Raw genomic sequence first — 16,437 nt, 5'->3', positions numbered from 1 at the left:
ATCATTCATCATCAAATACACATCTCCATATCGCTATACATTCAAACATCAAAATAGAAAGACAAAGAAATAAAAAGGCAAGGAAAAAACACTTTTGACAGGAGCTGTTCTCGGGCCATGCGGTCATATATAGAATTCAAGGGTTTACCCCCTCGCCACTCATGTAATAACTGCCGAGGAGGTAAAGGGGCAATTGATGACCACCGGGTTTCCTTTGCCCTGAGCGAGGCCAGGCCCAAGAGGAGAACAATAGCCCAAAGCCTATCAAGCCCTCCTTAAGCAAGATCGATCCAGCCTCTCAAGCCCCGATCCGGAGACGCGGGGTAGATTGGGTCCACCATGAGCCCGGGTTCAATGAGAAGGGATGTCCGGCCCACATATCCAGCAGACTTGCTTACACGCGTACTGGGAGGAATTAAATGGCCGTTACACATGGAGCAGGTGCCTGACACATCCATACGTACGGGGATGGGTAACAGAGACAGCTAACGCTGTGGCAGAGAGAGAGGTATACAACACAGGTAGAGAGAAAGGGGCTCTCACTTCTTCCCCCTCATTCCTAGGCTCCATTTTTATTTTCTCTCTGCAACTCTTGCCTAAATATACTACTCTTATTCATGAAACCTGATTTGAATGTCGGAGGGTCTCCGCCGGGGCATCCCCGGAGGACCCCTGACCGTTTTTTTTTATTTTTCAGGTCCTTTCATCAAATAGAACATGGAGAGACCCATTCGACAGACCCATCAGGGAGCCCAAAAAGGATTGACCCAAAAGAAAGTCATATCTATCTTGGAGGAGGAGGAGAAAAAGATTTATCACTAAGTATATTATTAAGGTGGATATTCGATCGATTTAATTTAAAATTAAATTAAATTAAATAAATTAAAAATTAAAATTTTAATATTTATAAAAATTAAATCAAATCGATTTTGATTAGAAATTTAATCGAATCGAATTATCTAATTCAGTTCGATTTGATTAAATTTATTTGATTTCAATCAGATTTATTCGATTTCAATTAGGTTTATTCAGTTTCAATTTTTAATAAATTTTTTATTTTTTATATTTTATTAAAATTTAATTAAAGTATTTTAATTTTAATATGATATGATTTCTCTATATTATTAAAAATAATATATTATTATCACTAATCGATTTAATTTTTTTGATTTTTTTTATTAAAATCAAATCGAACTGGAATAATAAAAAATTTTAAAATTTAAATTTAAATTAAATTGAAATGAATAAAAAATTAAATTAAAATTTTAAATTAATTTAATTTAATTAATTTTTTTAATTTAAACCTACTGTTCACCCTATAAATTATCGCTAAATGGTCTATATCCGCTATCTATAATTTAATAAATATATATAAAAGCAAAGTAGATGGCTATGCCAATAATGTGGATGAATCGGTCTTTGAATAAACTGGTCAAAGATTAACGAATATGACGTTTGGTGCCATAATAGCCTTTGGATTATTCCTTTTAGATGGCTTTTCCCAAATGATAACTTCTCTCCTGATCAAATAGCTAATAGTTTACATTTAAAGGAAAATATTTTAACAGGATTTATATAGTCTATAGATTTATAATATAAATTATAGTAAAATTTATATAAAATAATTATATTTATTTATAACAGATTTCTATAAATTTAATTTAAATAAAAATTATTTATTATCTAATTATTGCAAGTGTAGCAATAATAAAATACATTATATGACAGTATAAGATAAAAAATTTTAAAAATAGTTTGAATTTAATTTTTTTTTTGTCGGAATCAATTATATAAAAAGAAATTTAGAAAAAAAATGAAAGGAAATCGGCAAAAAGAATACATAACTAATATAACACAATATTTATTGTTTTTTTTTTTTTCAAAAATATAGAATAAAAAATACTTTTAAAGTTTAATGCTTAACTTCATCCTTCTACTTATTAAAAAATTTTAACTCGTTTTCAATTTTTTATGTTATTTAGTCTGAAAATTTAAAAAAATACTTTTAAAATTTAAACATCAATCAGAGATGTTGAATTATTGTTGATATAAAATTTATATTATGATATATTATTTTAATATAAATTAAATTATAAATTTTAAAATAAAAATAAATAAAATTACATTTTTTAATTAATAATTATATTTTATTTATTATAAATTAAATCATATATTTTAAAATAAAATAAAATAATTATTAAATTATTGTTCAAATAAAATGAATCATTTAGACACAGAATATAATTTTTTTTTTAAAAGAATAATAATATTAAATTATGATTATAACTTTTAAAAAAATAGAGTCTTGTCTGTCAAAATATTTATTTATTTTTTAAATTAGACACAGAATTATAAATATTTTATAATAATAATTTATAGATGTGTGAAAGCCTCTCTTTTCTATAAATTTAATATGGAGAAAGAAAGATGGTGGTGTGTGTAACAGGAGCCTCTGGCTGCATAGCTTCATGGCTGGTTAAGCTTTTACTCCAGAAGCGTTATATCGTAAAAGTAACTGTTCGAGACCCAAGTCAGTATATATACATCCCTTTTGTTTTTTTTAATCTTCTTTCCTTAATTTTTCTAGTCCTTTAGGACGATGACGGACAGTAGATTAATATTCACTTTAAATTATAAAATTTATCGAATTAAATTAATTTAAAATTTTAATTTAATTTTTTATTTATTTTATTTTAATTTAATTTAATTTATAATTTTAAAAATTTTAATTATTTTAATTTAATTTAACTTAATTTTAATTAAATTAAAATTAAAAAAATTAAATTAAATCGATAATAATATATTATTTTTAATAATATAAAAATATTAAATTATATTAAATTAAAATATTTTAATTAAATTTTAAAATATTAAAAATAAAGTATAAAAAAATAAAAAATTTATTAAAAATTTAAATTATTTAAAATAAATTAAATCAATTGATTTAATTTAATTTTTAATTAAAATTAATTTTATTTAATTTATATAAATATTAAAATTTTAATTTTTAATTTATTTAATTCAGTTTAAAATAAGAAAATGGAGACGCCAAATGACTAAGTGTCAAGTCCACGGCGTGTATCACATTGATAAAGAAGTAATGGGTGACAGCTAAGCTACTGTTATTTTCTTATCCTGGAAATGCTATTGCATGAAAAGTCTGAATCAATTTTCCATTAAAATCTTAATAAATTCAAATTATTTTTTTTAAACAAATAAAATTTTTAGTTTTATCACATAAAACAATTTACTACTAGTGTGATTATCATATAAATAATTTATTTTATATTAAAGCAAGTAAATAATAATTTATTCGAATTTAAAAAGAAACTGAAAGAAATAATTTTCAGAAATCTTAGTCCAGAAATGAGAGGCAAGGAAAAGAAATTAAGACGATGGAGACAAGTCAAGCAGAGCATTAAAGTCTCCATTCTGAGTAATATGACATGGGTGTTGCAGGAAAAGTAAAAACAAAACAAATAAAGATTTTCCAAATCTTTAAAAAGTACTGTCTATTTATATTAGCTTGTGGTCCACATCTTAGCTGAAGTGATGTTATTTGATCTTGCATATGAAGTGTAGTATTGTAATTCAATAATATTTCAGTTTCTTCGTTGGTAAAACTTAAGTACTTTATTTCTAATTAAATTTTATACAGTTCATGAATACTGACCATAAATTAAAGGATTTATCCATCTATAAAGTATAAAATAAATGTCTTTATTAAATAAAACTTATGCATATGATAAAGACTTAATTTGCTAGGTTAATTCAAAACAAAGACTCACAATCCAAACATGAAATTAAATTGTTATTCCAATCTTATCTTTTTGAGTTGTCTATAAATTTAATAAAATAATAAACTCAAATTTCTAAATTTGTTTGTTAGAAAAAGAAAATATAATATGCATTGTATATCTATAAACATACCTGGTAATTTTTCTGATTAAATTTCTAACACAGTATTGATTATTCACTCATGATGAGCATCGATCAGCAAAAAGTCCATTATCATAGGCGAATCCACTAAAAGCCTATATCATTAAAAATCATCTAATATTTTACTCGATCACCAAATTTTTCAAAGAGAATATCAACATATTCACGGAAATCTTCTCTTATAAATAATTTATATAATCATTCAATAGCATATTTGCTACTCAAATGAGAAAATAATTATTAATTTAAAATTTATAATTTAAAAATATATACTTACACAATATTACAACTTAAAAAGCAACCGTATTTCTCCTCTAGAATTTGAAGGATATCACAATAAAAAATAATAACAAAAGGTTATAGAGCTAAATTTTTTAAAATGAAAGAAATGAGATGTTTGATATGATTTAGTTGGTTGCCATTATATATATAGTGTTTAAGTTTTTTAAAAGAAAAAAAAAATATAATTATCATCTTGTTTTATAGTTTTATTAATAATTGTATTGTGGAATTCAATTCCTTTTTCATTTATTTATTCTCGTTTTCTTCCACTTAAATATTTAAATTAAAAATAAAATAAAAAAAAGTTATATTGAAAAAATTTTATAATCTCAATATATATTAATAAAAAAATTAAATTTAATAAATAATTAACTTATTAAATATAATTTTAGACTATAAAATAAAAATCCAAAAGCATTAAAATCCATATGCTTGAAGTTTTGTATATGCTCCTGCAATATCAAATTTAATTTATTTCTTATTTAATTTAATACTTAATAATAAATATATAATTTCATGCTAAAAGAATGAATATATTTTGTACTTGATAGCGAGATAAAAATCAAACTGCGATATTTCCAAAACATTACCGTTATTTCTTATTCTTTTTGTAAAATTATATAGAAATCGTTAACATTTTACATATTAATATGTTATACTTAGCTGTAATTGTGGAACGTACCATTCCCTCCGTTTGATTTCCACATCACTATGGAGGTCCCATCTAACTTTCCATTAATTATTTTTAAAATATGTAAAATACTCTTAAATAAAAATTATTATTTAATTATTAAATTATATTAAAATTAATATTTATATTTTTTTTAAAATAAATAGTTTAATTTTCATATTTTAATTTTATCAAACATTTTTTTTTATGAAAGCCTAACAGGACCAAAATACACAAATTAAACTGTATTAATATAATAAAAAAGTAATTTATTCATTTGAAAAATGTTTTTTACCTACCATTGTTTATCACGTACAGTTATTTATTCATTGTGTTTGACTTCAACATCAGCAAACTTCCATTAATTTAAAAGCGGTTAATTGATTAATAAAAAATATTAATTATTTTTAAAATAATTAAAATACTCTTAAGTATATAATACTATTTAATTATTAAATTATATTAAATTAATATTTATGTTCCAAAATTTCTAAAAAATAAATAGTTTAGTTTATTAATTTTATAAAAATAAAATATTATTTTAATGAAATAACTTTTAATTTGACAGAAATATAGTAAAAAACTAAACTGTAAAATTTTAAAAATAAAAAAAATGTATATTTTAATTGGATATAAAAATAATTTATCTATTTAAAAAATATTTTCACCTACCGTTGTGTTTCACGTACGGATAAGGAAGTAATGATGCAATGTGAAGATTAAAAAGTGGTTAGTTAATTAATTTTTTAATTAAGGGTTGAGTTGTTTGATTAATTTCATTTAATTTCTATACTTTAATTTTATTTAATTCAAACCTTGATAAAAAAATATTTTTATTTAATTATGTGTGATTTAGATTTTATTATTAAAAAAAACAGCTATAAAATTTATCCGTTGGGCTGTTCTCTGCTGCCGCCGAAGGCTACCATACCCAGAACAGTTTTAGTCCCTGTACCCAAGAAACAGTAAAGCCCACTAATTTTCGGCCCAGTCGATCTCAGGCTAGCTCTGCAGAGCTTGCCTCTTTTGTAAAGGACAATTGGCCAAATAGTGAACGCACATTCACGGAGACATAAACATTCAAGCCACAGAGAGACACAGAGAATGAGTGGGGAAGGGAAAGTGGTGAGCGTGAGTGGAGCATCTGGATACATAGCTTCATGGCTGGTGAAGTTCTTGCTTCAACGAGGCTACACAGTCAAAGCTTCAGTTCGAGAGCCAAGTCAGTAATATCTCGTAACACTAAATAAAGCTTTAATCCTTGATTCCATTTCTGTTTCTTATCTTGCTTTTAGGTGACATTTTAATCTTAAAATTTTAACATATATTCTGATCAAATTATATTCTTGGCTGTCTGTGAAGCAGATAACTTGATCTTTGGCTTCGTTTATTCACTTTTGCTCTTGCGTACTGAATTTCTTTTTAATTTTCCGATCATTTGTGATCATTAAAGTTGTTGGGTTTCTGCGATTTCTTTAATTTGAACTTGATGTGTCAGTAAATAGCCTAATTTGAGATCATGACCTAAACAGGTGGTTGACTAAGATAAACTTTAAAATTATTTGATCTGGGTAGCTTAGCCATGATTATTGAAATAAAATATTCTGTTGACATATGGCTCAGATGATGCAAGGAAAACTGAACACTTGCTTGTACTTGATGGAGCTAAAGAAAGACTGCAATTATTCAAAGCAGATTTAATGGATGAAGGGTCTTTTGATCCTGTGGTTGAGGGATGTGAATGTGTTTTCCATACAGCATCTCCATTTTATTTATCTGCAACTGATCCCCAGGTAAATCTCCTCTTAGTTGTGAATTAGTTTTAGAGTTTTTTAATATGTGATGTTGTCAAAAGTTTCAATTTTCAAGTAGTAACCAAAATGGAATCCCTTAAATACTTGCAGATATATTCAAGAGATAAACCAATGAGTTTATTCGAACCCGAGCACCTTCTTGTTTTTTTTTAACATTTGCTGGTGTTGGAATATGTTCAATCCTGCACCAAACTTTGCATTTATGAGGGGTCTAAAGTCTAAAGGCTAAAAGACCAAAATTTCCCCTTAAGTATACAACAGGGCTGAAAATACCAAATTTCATTTTTTCGGTCCAAATTTACCCTGAACTATTACTAAAATGCCAAATAAGGTCATCACCTTGTCAAGATTTTAAACTATGAGCTTATTCAGGCTTGTTAAGCTCACACTTTAATGATAATTGGAGGCAAATTTGGCATTTTTGCCAAAATCCAAACACCAGTGACCTTTGCACTTTTGACTTTGCAAGAGCCAGCATTTTGGTCATGTTGTTTTGATGTTATTTTTTCCCAATGTCATAAAGGAATCTTAATACTCTCATTGATGTTTTTCCTTTTTCCCTCTTCAGGCAGAACTTATTGATCCTGCATTGAAGGGAACACTTAACGTTCTTAGATCATGTACTAAAGTTCCTTCTATCAAAAGAGTGGTCATAACATCATCCATGGCAGCAGTTGCATTCAATGGGAAACCTCTTGCTCCTGATGTAATAATTGATGAGACATGGTTTTCGGATCCTGATTTTTGTGAGAAATCAAAGGTATATAGAAGCACTGACTTCTTATTACAACAGCATATTTCTAAAAGCTTTTTCAGTTAATGCTGCCCGAAATGATGTTTATGCAATATCAGTTAGCAAATCTTGTTACACGAACTGTGGAACCTCTGTCCTATAATTTTTTGTTCTGAAAATATGTAAAAATTCTCTCATTTTTCCTTTCACTTTTCTTTGGCTTGGTTGTGTTGCATGTTTTATGCATTGTAGCATGCAGACCAGAAACCATTGTCGGTATATGTTCAACAAATTGTCTTGTTTCTTGTCAGTTATGGTACATGCTTTCAAAAACCTTAGCAGAAGAAGCTGCTTGGAAGTTTACAAAAGAGAATGGAATAGACATGGTTACAATAAATCCAGGATTGGTGATTGGTCCTCTCTTACAGCCAACACTTAATACTAGCTCAGAGTCTGTTCTGAAACTTATAAATGGTAATTTTTCATCTATTTTCTTCTCCTTGCTTGAAATGTTTTATAAATTTATACTGCCAGGTTTTTCAAAGGTTTCATCCCTGTATAATCTTTATGTTTGGCTAATATTTAATCAAATGCAAATTCCTGTGAGAATTTCCAGGCCTACTATGCTTTTGGCACAAAATCCACAATGGCTCAATCCTAATGACTTGATAGAAGCTTGAGTTAAACACAACAAGAAGGAAAAACATATTAGACACTCAGCTCAACGTATTGAGTCTCAATCACAAAATAGTTGAGGTCAAACATAAGAAAGATATTAGAATAAGCCAGAAAAGTGAAAAGAGAAATTTACTAATGAGTCTCTATATTATGAAAAAACTTATTAATTAGATCTTCAATTTTGAAAAATACATTAAAACATTCCTAACATTTTAAATCTACTAATTAGTGCTTCTGTTAGTTTTAGCATTTAAGTGTTTTACTATTTAGTTCATGTGATTTGGGGGTTCTTCGGTTTTATAAAAAACCTATTAATTAGTTCTTTCTTATTGAAGGCATTTTAGACTTTTTTGCAATATTTAGTAGCCAAAATTAACAAAAGAACTAATTAGTAGAAATTTTAAAATATAAGAAATATTTTAATATATTTTTCAAAACTGAAAGATTAACTAATGAGTTTTTTCATATTAAAGACCAAATAGTAATTTTGCAATTGAAAATTGCTTGAAAACTAAGAATTCAACATGTTTTACTGTTCTTAAAAAAGAAAACTATAACCAATCCCCGAGATTCCTTAATTCTGTCAGAATGTTAGTGCCTAATTATTACTTTATATATATTTTGCAAGCAATTATTTGTGATGCAAGCAGTTGAGATGTTTTGATGCAGGAGCAGAAAAATATCCAAATACAACATTCAGATGGGTTGATGTCAGAGATGTTGCCAATGCACACATTTATGCCTTTGAGAATTCTTCAGCTTCTGGAAGATATTGTTTAGTTGGGTCAGTTGTACACTCTTCTGAGACTCTGGAGATTTTGCACAAACTTTTCCCTGAACTCAAGATTCCTAAAGAGTAAGTTTCTTAGATAACATACATCATTCCATTTTACCCATTCTCTACATAACGGACAGAGATGAGCTTGTATCCATTTTTATCGATTGCAGATGCGCAGATGACAAGCCACCCTCGACGAAATATCAAGTATCCAAAAAGAGAGCGGAGAATCTAGGCATCAAGTTTACTCCTCTCGACGTAAGTTTGAAGGACACTGTTGAAAGCTTGAAGGAGAAGAACTTAGTTAGCTTTTGACTTGGATTATTTTACATGCTAGTCAGAAACCTGCAACTTATTTTATTTAGTAATTGTTGCTGGCCACAGTAGAGGCCTTCATGTTCAGTTGAGGCCTTCATGTTTAGGAAGTAAGCACCAGGGCTGATGTACCTGCAGCTGGAAACAATATTAATTTATACTAGGCAAAAGGCTTCTTTAAACCTTTGACAAATTTCCAATTGTTGATTAAACTCATAACAATTATTTTTTTATAGTATTAGAGACATCAGCAGAGGCGATCCACTCGCCATTGGGAGAGTAACGAGCAATGATTCAAGAAATGATAGTTATAAGCCTTCCAAATTTTGATAGTATTAGAGACATCAGTAGAGGTGATCCACTTGCCATTGGGAGAGTAACGTGCAATGGTGGCTTGAGAACCATAATCTCATAGATGGAGATATCAAGCGATGAGGATGAGAACTAACTGATTGTTGGTGAAGAGGATGTAATTAGATTTGGAATTATAGGAGAGGATTGACATTTAAAGAGGAAATTGAGATTTTTAAAGGAAATGAAGATTTGATTGAGAATGAAAATGGCATTTTTAGAGGAATTAATTGCTAACCATGATAGAGATGATTTACATTTGTAGAGGAGAAAGGTGAATAGGTGATGAGTAAAGATGAGTGACTGTGTAACAGGAAAATCTGTTAATTGATGGACAAAAAAATTTGTTAAAAGGCATTTTGCTTTTATATTAATTTATCCATTTAGTCAAGAGATAAATATGATAACGAGGGATAAACACATTAATAGTAATAAAAACTCAAAATGAAACTATTTATTATGATAAACTCAAAGATTTGAGCTTAACAGGGGCAGCAAGCTTTTTGGGATGATCCAATCTCACAGCTTGTAGAGCATCTTCTCTTATCAAATTCTTCAAGTTCATATTCTGTGCTTTTGTCTATATTTCCAGGGAAGCAAACAGAAAAATGAATAATTAAAAAAATTGCATTGTCTATTATATAATCTAGATGACTATATGACAAACAGAATCAACATCATCTGACATGTTTGTTTGTGGACCAATCTAACAACTTCATCATAATTCTACAACAATGATAGTTGACCAAATTATTACCGTCGGTTCATATAAGATTTTCATTTTAGTAAATCTTTGAGCTGTACAAGAAAATGGAGTTGCACATTAGTTAATGAGAGAAGAAGAGAATGAATAGAGAAGGAAAAGTAGTATGTGTAACAGGAGGGTCAGGTTACATAGCATCATGGCTGGTCAAGTTCTTGCTCCATCATGGATATACAGTGAAAGCCACTGTTCTTGATCTAAGTTAGTATCCATCTCCTTCTTATTTATTCTGTTTTGTTTCTTTTGATATCAACGTGATAAAGTCAGGATGATATTTCTGTTTCTGATTAAAATCTTCAAAATTTGAGTTCTGGGTTTTGTTTTTTTAATCTTATCACCCCAAATCAGTGAGTTAAAATCAAGTTTTCACCACTGGTTAGTTTCCAACTTGCCCATTAAGGAGTCTGATTATACATCTGTTGAATAGATGATCCAAAGCAAACTGAACACCTATTTGCACTTGATGGAGCTAAAGAGAGACTCTTCTTGTTCAAAGCAAATTTACTGGAAGATGGATCTTTTGATTCTGCCATTGATGGATGTGAAGGTGTATTTCACACAGCTTGTCCACTCTTTTGTACAAATGATCCACAGGTGTAGACCTTATAGTCGAATTTCTCTCTTTTATTGCGGTTATAAGTGCGTGTCTTTTTAGTACTATGGGTTTGTCACAACCCATTGATTCAGTGTTGGCCAATATTTTTCAGGCAGAACTGATTGATCCTGCAGTGAAGGGAACTCTAAACGTTCTCAGATCATGTACAAAAGTCCCTTCTCTCAAGAGAGTGATCATAACATCTTCAATGGCATCAGTTATGTTCGACGGAAAGCCTCTGATACCTGATGTGGTAATTGATGAGACTTGGTTTTCAGATCCTACCTATTGAGTCAATAAAGGTGAGAATATGTTTGCCTGAAATTCAAACTACCACAGCTTCTGCAAGCTCTAGATTCACATTGGTCACTATCAGAACCTTGTTTCAATAGCTAGCATTACACTTTTTATGGGTTTTAATTAATTTTTCTGGGTTTTCTAGCATTGGTATCTGTATGCAAAAACCATAGCTGAGATGGCTGCCTCGAAATTTGCAGAAGAAAGTGGAATTGACATTGTCACAATACATCCAGGATTTGTAATTGGTCCTTTCTTACAGCCAACTCTAAATGTCACTGTGGAGGTTATTCTAAACTACATAAATGGTAAACTATTTCTCGGTGTTCTGTCTTTAAATGTAATGATCTCTAACATGTCCATTCTTTGTGAATTGTGGGTTCCTTTCATGCAGGAGAAACATTTCCTAATGAAATTTACAGATTTGTAGATGTTAGAGATGTTGCATCTGCACATATTCAAGCTTTTGAACAAGCTTCTGCTAATGGCAGATATTGTTTAGTCGGAAGAGTTGTACATTTCTCCGAGTTCTTAAAGATCGTTCATGAACAATACCCTGCTCTGCAACTTCCTGAAAAGTATATTTTTTTCTTTCCTTTTTTTTTTGAGGGATACAGGATTTGACCATTGTAGAAATTATTGTACATGATGTTCTTCTTGGTTAGCAGATGTGAAGATGAGAAGGCTTTTGCATTAAAATATGAGGTTTCAAAGGAGAAAGCTAAGAGTTTAGGCATCAACTTCATTCCGTTGGAGGTGAGTGTTGTGGACACCATTGAATGTCTGAAAGACAAGGGCTTTCTTGGTGTCTGAATCTTATGTTATTTTGAAGCAGAAGTAATGCAGATAATGAAATCTGTTATGTTCTTTTTGATTTCCACAAGGATTTTCTATGTGCAGGAAGTCCAGTTTGTTAAAATGTAACCGATTGGAAAATGTACGGATTGTGTTGAATTTAATATACATAGAAAAATTTTCTACTTTTATAAAATTTTCTATGTGCAGGAAGTCCAGTTTGTTAAGAGATTCTTGTGATTTAATACTCTTACTATTTTCTTTTTCTTAAGCTTAATTCTTCTTTTTCTTTCGTCATAAAAAATAATATACGTCAATTAACTCTCAGTAATTTATAATTTTAATATAACTTAAATAGTAAAGTTGAATTAAATTTCATATAATTTCTATTTGATTTAATTTTAGAATTGAAATTTATTTACCCTAAATTTTCAATTGAAAATTTTTATTAAAAATAATAAGAATAATATATTAATAAAACCAAAATATAGAAATTTTTAATTATTTTTTAAATGCCACGTCAATCTTTATTAAAAATATTAAATAAAAAATCTCATTTTATAAAATTACATATCTGACAAATTAAATTATAAAATTTTAATTAAAAAAATATCAAATCACTAATTAATTTTTTATAATTACCATTTTTTTTATAAAATAAGCCAGCAGTTTTACAAACTAATTAGGTTCTTTCATATTATAATACTAATTTTTAATAATAAATATTATTTTTAATTAAAATAATAATATTTTTTAATATTATTTTAACTAAAAATGACCTTTTTCAAAAAAAAAAAAAAAACTAAAAATTATATCTTGCGTTCAAAAATTATACACCTTTTAGTAAAAAAATTGCAGACTTATTTGAAAAAAAAATATTAAAATTATTTAGACTTAATAAGAAAAAAAATACTTATTTCCATTAATTTTTAGATTCCTCCAAAAACAAAATGTAAAAGTAATTTTATCATATTTGAGCCCGAAGTACTGGCAAATCAAAGGGTAAAAATGCAATTGAGAAGAAGCTTCTCAAACTAAAGAATGATAGCATGCTATAAAAGAAGAAATCGCAGTAATTGAGAAGAATGAAACTTAAGATTTGACTTCCAAATCAAAGGTAAAAATGCAATTGGTGTGAAGTGGGTTTACAAAATTAAAGTAAATTCTGATGGCTCTATCTTCAAGTACAAAGCCATACTTGTTATGAAAGGTTATGCTCAGCAATCAAGGGGTTGCTTATGGAGATACTTTTGCTCCAGTTGCTAGCATGACACTATTAGATTGACACTATTAGATTGTTGTTGTCTTTAGCAATCTAAAATGGATGGCAAGTGTTTCACTTGGATGGCAAATTTGCAATCTTGAATAATTTGCTAAATGAGGAGATTTATGTGCAGCAGTCTGAAGGATTTAAAGTAGAGGGCTAAGAAGACAAAGTGTACAAGGTTAAGAAGACACTTTATTGCCTGAAACAAGCTCTAAGAGCTTGGTATGCAAGGATTGACTCACATCTGATCCAAAATGGATCCAGGAGGAGTGAAAATAAGCTAACCTTGTATGTGAACAATGTTGGAGATGAATCTCAGCTTATTGATGATATGTTAGTGAGTAGTAGAAATTCTTAGTTATTGGATAATTTTAAGCTGAGAATGCAATCTGAGTTTGAAAAATCAGATTTGAAAATTTTGACTTATTTTCTTGGGCTTGAAATTGAATAAGGTGCTGATGGTATCTTTGTGTCTCAAAGGAAATATGCTCTTGAAATGCTGAAAAAAAATTAATTTGGATAAGTACAAGTTTGTGGTTGTTCCTTTTATTGTGAATGAGAAACTTAGCAAGGATCATAGAGCTGAACTAGCAGATGTTTCACTGTACAAAAGTTTGATTGGTAGTTGCTATATTTGACTGCTTTTAGACTTGATTTAATGTATTCAACAAGCTTATTATCTAAATTTATGCATTTTCCTAGTCAATTGTATTTTATTGCGGGTAAGAGACTGTTGAGGCAAAGAGGAAAAGTTGTCAAACTTGAAGGTTATGTGGATAGTGATTGGCTGGAAGTGTTGATGATTTAAAGAGCACTAAGCTTTGTTTTTTTCTTTTCTCTTGGAATTAAAGGAAGCAAGATGTGGTAGCTTAATCTACTGTTTAGGCTGAATATATATTTCAGCTATTAGTGCTATAAATCATCCAATTTGGCTTAGGAAGCTACTAAAGAATTTAAGAATTAAGCAATGTGAGTCTACTGTTATATGGTATGATAATAAATCATCCATTACCATTGCAAATAATTCTGTTTAACATAGAATAATTAAGCACATTAAAGTGAAATTTCGTTTTCTAAGAGAAGCAGAGAAGAATTTAGAGATCAAGCTGCTGTATTGCAAGTAAGTTTGAAGAGCTAAGAAAGAAGTTTTTTTTGGTTTCTGAGGAAGTTTTTTTTTTCTTCTTTTTCTTTTATTTGATTTCAGGTCTCATTCCAAATAATAAGACGCAAGAAAAAGAACAAGATGCAAGAAAAAGAAAATGAGTAATCCACCGATTCAGATTTAATTCAGTCTTTTCAAAGTATATTCAGAATTCATAGCCAATCCATTTAATGCTCTATCTGATTTGATTTCTGGTTCTTGTGATATACTCTCATAAAATTCATCTAAAATTCAGTGCTCTTACATATTCTGGCAACACAATTTATACAAAAACTGATTTCTCAGGAAAAAAAAAAAAGGGAAAATAATGTTATTTGCATTGAATGAACAAAAGATTAGCATAATAGCAAAACTACTTAAAATCAGAGAAATTAGAAACAAAAAATCAGCACAGATGAGTCTGCGCATTGCATGTTGGATGATCAAAACAGAGGTCTCCAGTGAGAATTTAGATCCTGAAATACGCAGGCCTGCAACAAGTCATTCGAAGAAGTGTGCAAAACTCCCATCATTCAGCTTCATTTCTGCTTCCCGCTCAGCAAGATTACTCTGTATCTTGTTTTCTGAACTGTGACAGACAGGAAACTTAACCCGTTGAGTTTTTATTCCGGGATGTCAAGGTCACAACCTGCGTAGCTTAGTGAATCTCCATCATCTTCGCCGCAGGTGTAAGTTATGAAGATAATTGCTAGATGGAGGATTTTCACACTATTGATTTAGCATTTGTTTCAAGCCAGATTCGTTATTAAATCACAGATTTGCTTTACAAGCAATAACTAGGGGGATTTCATCCAATAATTGAAAATTCTTCTACGGAAGGCCACACACATTAATAGCAGTTCTTTCAAGGCGAATTATGCCAAGCCAAGCGAATCAAGGAATTTCTCCATGGCATGTAGTTGTGGCATCTAATGTGTTCCACTAACTTCTGCACAAGGAATCAAATTAAGCTTTAAATCCGTGAAATTAAAAGGGATGCAGAATTACACAGCTAATAATAATAACAATAATAATGAGGTGGATAGAAGCATGACCTGCCAATGCATGATTTCGGCAAGCCTTTGCATTGCTTCACCACTTCCCATGATTTCAACAGCATCCCAATGATAACTCATACTTGATGAGCCATTGATGGGAGATGAAAGTCCAGTTAAAATTATTCAAAATGCATATCCCCTCGCCAAGAACATTTGCACCCAGAAATCTCCTTAAATAAGTAAGGTTTTAACAAGGTGAATGCTTTGCTTTTTCTTTTTTTGTGAAGAACTTCAGAGTAAACAAAGGTAAGACTATTGGGTTTTGATGTTTACCCAGAAATCACATTTTGTTTTCAGAATAAATGGTTTTCTCCACCTCTGCATTTGACATTGAAAAAACTTGAATAAATACCAAATAATTAAGATATGCTGCTGATTTAATTTACAAAGGAATGGTGCATGTGAAGAGAAATTGACATATGACAATCACCTTCAGCACAATCAATTTTCATCCTAATTTAGAAGATTAATGGAAGTAATTGCAGCAATAACATCTTTGCCACGTCCTCTACTAACTTCTGCACATAGAGTCAAAATTAATCAGTTATATCCATGAAAAGAATGAAGGCAGAATTACATTAAAAAATAAATAAAAATGATGGTTAGAAGAATGACCTGCCAATGCAATTAAAATCTCTTTGAATTTGTTTCCCACTTACCAATTTATTAGAATTTCAGGTGCGTAAAAAACAAATAAATGATTCCTCTAGCTTGATGAGCCTGTATATGTGGGAAAACGAGGTTAAAATTTTATCATAAAGCAAATAAATTCTCAATTATAAAAAAGAAAAATAATAGAAAAAATTGGTACTCTGTATATTGATCTTGATTGTAAAGAAATAATGACAAAAGGATACTTACGAACTCAAAAGTAATACATTGCTCATTTTGGAAGAAACACATCCAGCACTTCAAAAATTATCCTTCATTGATCTGTGTAAAAGAATCATAGAGTGAAGAT

General features: G+C 29.2%; 3 protein-coding genes across 5 annotated transcripts in view; 2 read left to right on the top strand and 1 right to left on the bottom strand.

The window, feature by feature from the left end:
- The first annotated feature begins 5,942 nt into the window (after positions 1-5,942).
- Positions 5,943-11,220, top strand: LOC110629801 (phenylacetaldehyde reductase). 2 transcript variants are annotated; one of them, XM_043958395.1, is made up of 8 exons: positions 5,943-6,113; positions 6,515-6,684; positions 7,274-7,465; positions 7,750-7,912; positions 8,786-8,972; positions 9,065-9,152; positions 10,751-10,917; positions 11,031-11,220. In XM_043958395.1, the coding sequence occupies exons 1-8, from the start codon at positions 5,996-5,998 to the stop codon at positions 11,038-11,040; spliced, it is 1,095 nt and encodes a 364-aa protein (XP_043814330.1). In that variant the 5' UTR covers positions 5,943-5,995; the 3' UTR covers positions 11,041-11,220. The 2 variants fall into 2 exon arrangements, with proteins under 2 accessions (XP_043814330.1, XP_043814331.1); XM_043958396.1 differs by lacking the exons at positions 10,751-10,917; positions 11,031-11,220 and adding an exon at positions 9,446-10,616 and having other exon boundaries at positions 5,944-6,113.
- A 6-nt stretch (positions 11,221-11,226) lies between these two features.
- LOC122724056 (phenylacetaldehyde reductase-like) lies at positions 11,227-12,206 on the top strand. The gene is made up of 3 exons (XM_043958413.1): positions 11,227-11,523; positions 11,610-11,793; positions 11,884-12,206. The coding sequence occupies exons 1-3, from the start codon at positions 11,394-11,396 to the stop codon at positions 12,026-12,028; spliced, it is 459 nt and encodes a 152-aa protein (XP_043814348.1). The 5' UTR covers positions 11,227-11,393; the 3' UTR covers positions 12,029-12,206.
- A 2,527-nt stretch (positions 12,207-14,733) lies between these two features.
- LOC110618667 (putative disease resistance protein RGA4) overlaps positions 14,734-16,437 on the bottom strand; it is a 54,724-nt gene continuing 53,020 nt past the window's right edge. Inside the window, exon 6 of one of the 2 annotated variants that reach the window (XM_043958363.1) lies at positions 14,734-15,007. The gene's annotated coding sequence lies outside the window, so the exon portion shown is untranslated. The remainder of the gene's footprint in view (positions 15,008-16,437) is intronic. The other variant, XM_043958365.1, reaches the window with a different exon arrangement.

This window comes from Manihot esculenta, chromosome 7 (assembly GCF_001659605.2).
Source record: "Manihot esculenta cultivar AM560-2 chromosome 7, M.esculenta_v8, whole genome shotgun sequence".
Taxonomy (NCBI): Eukaryota; Viridiplantae; Streptophyta; class Magnoliopsida; order Malpighiales; family Euphorbiaceae; genus Manihot; species Manihot esculenta.
The sequence above is the reverse complement of the archived record's forward strand: the minus strand, read 5'-3'. Positions and strand labels throughout refer to the sequence as shown.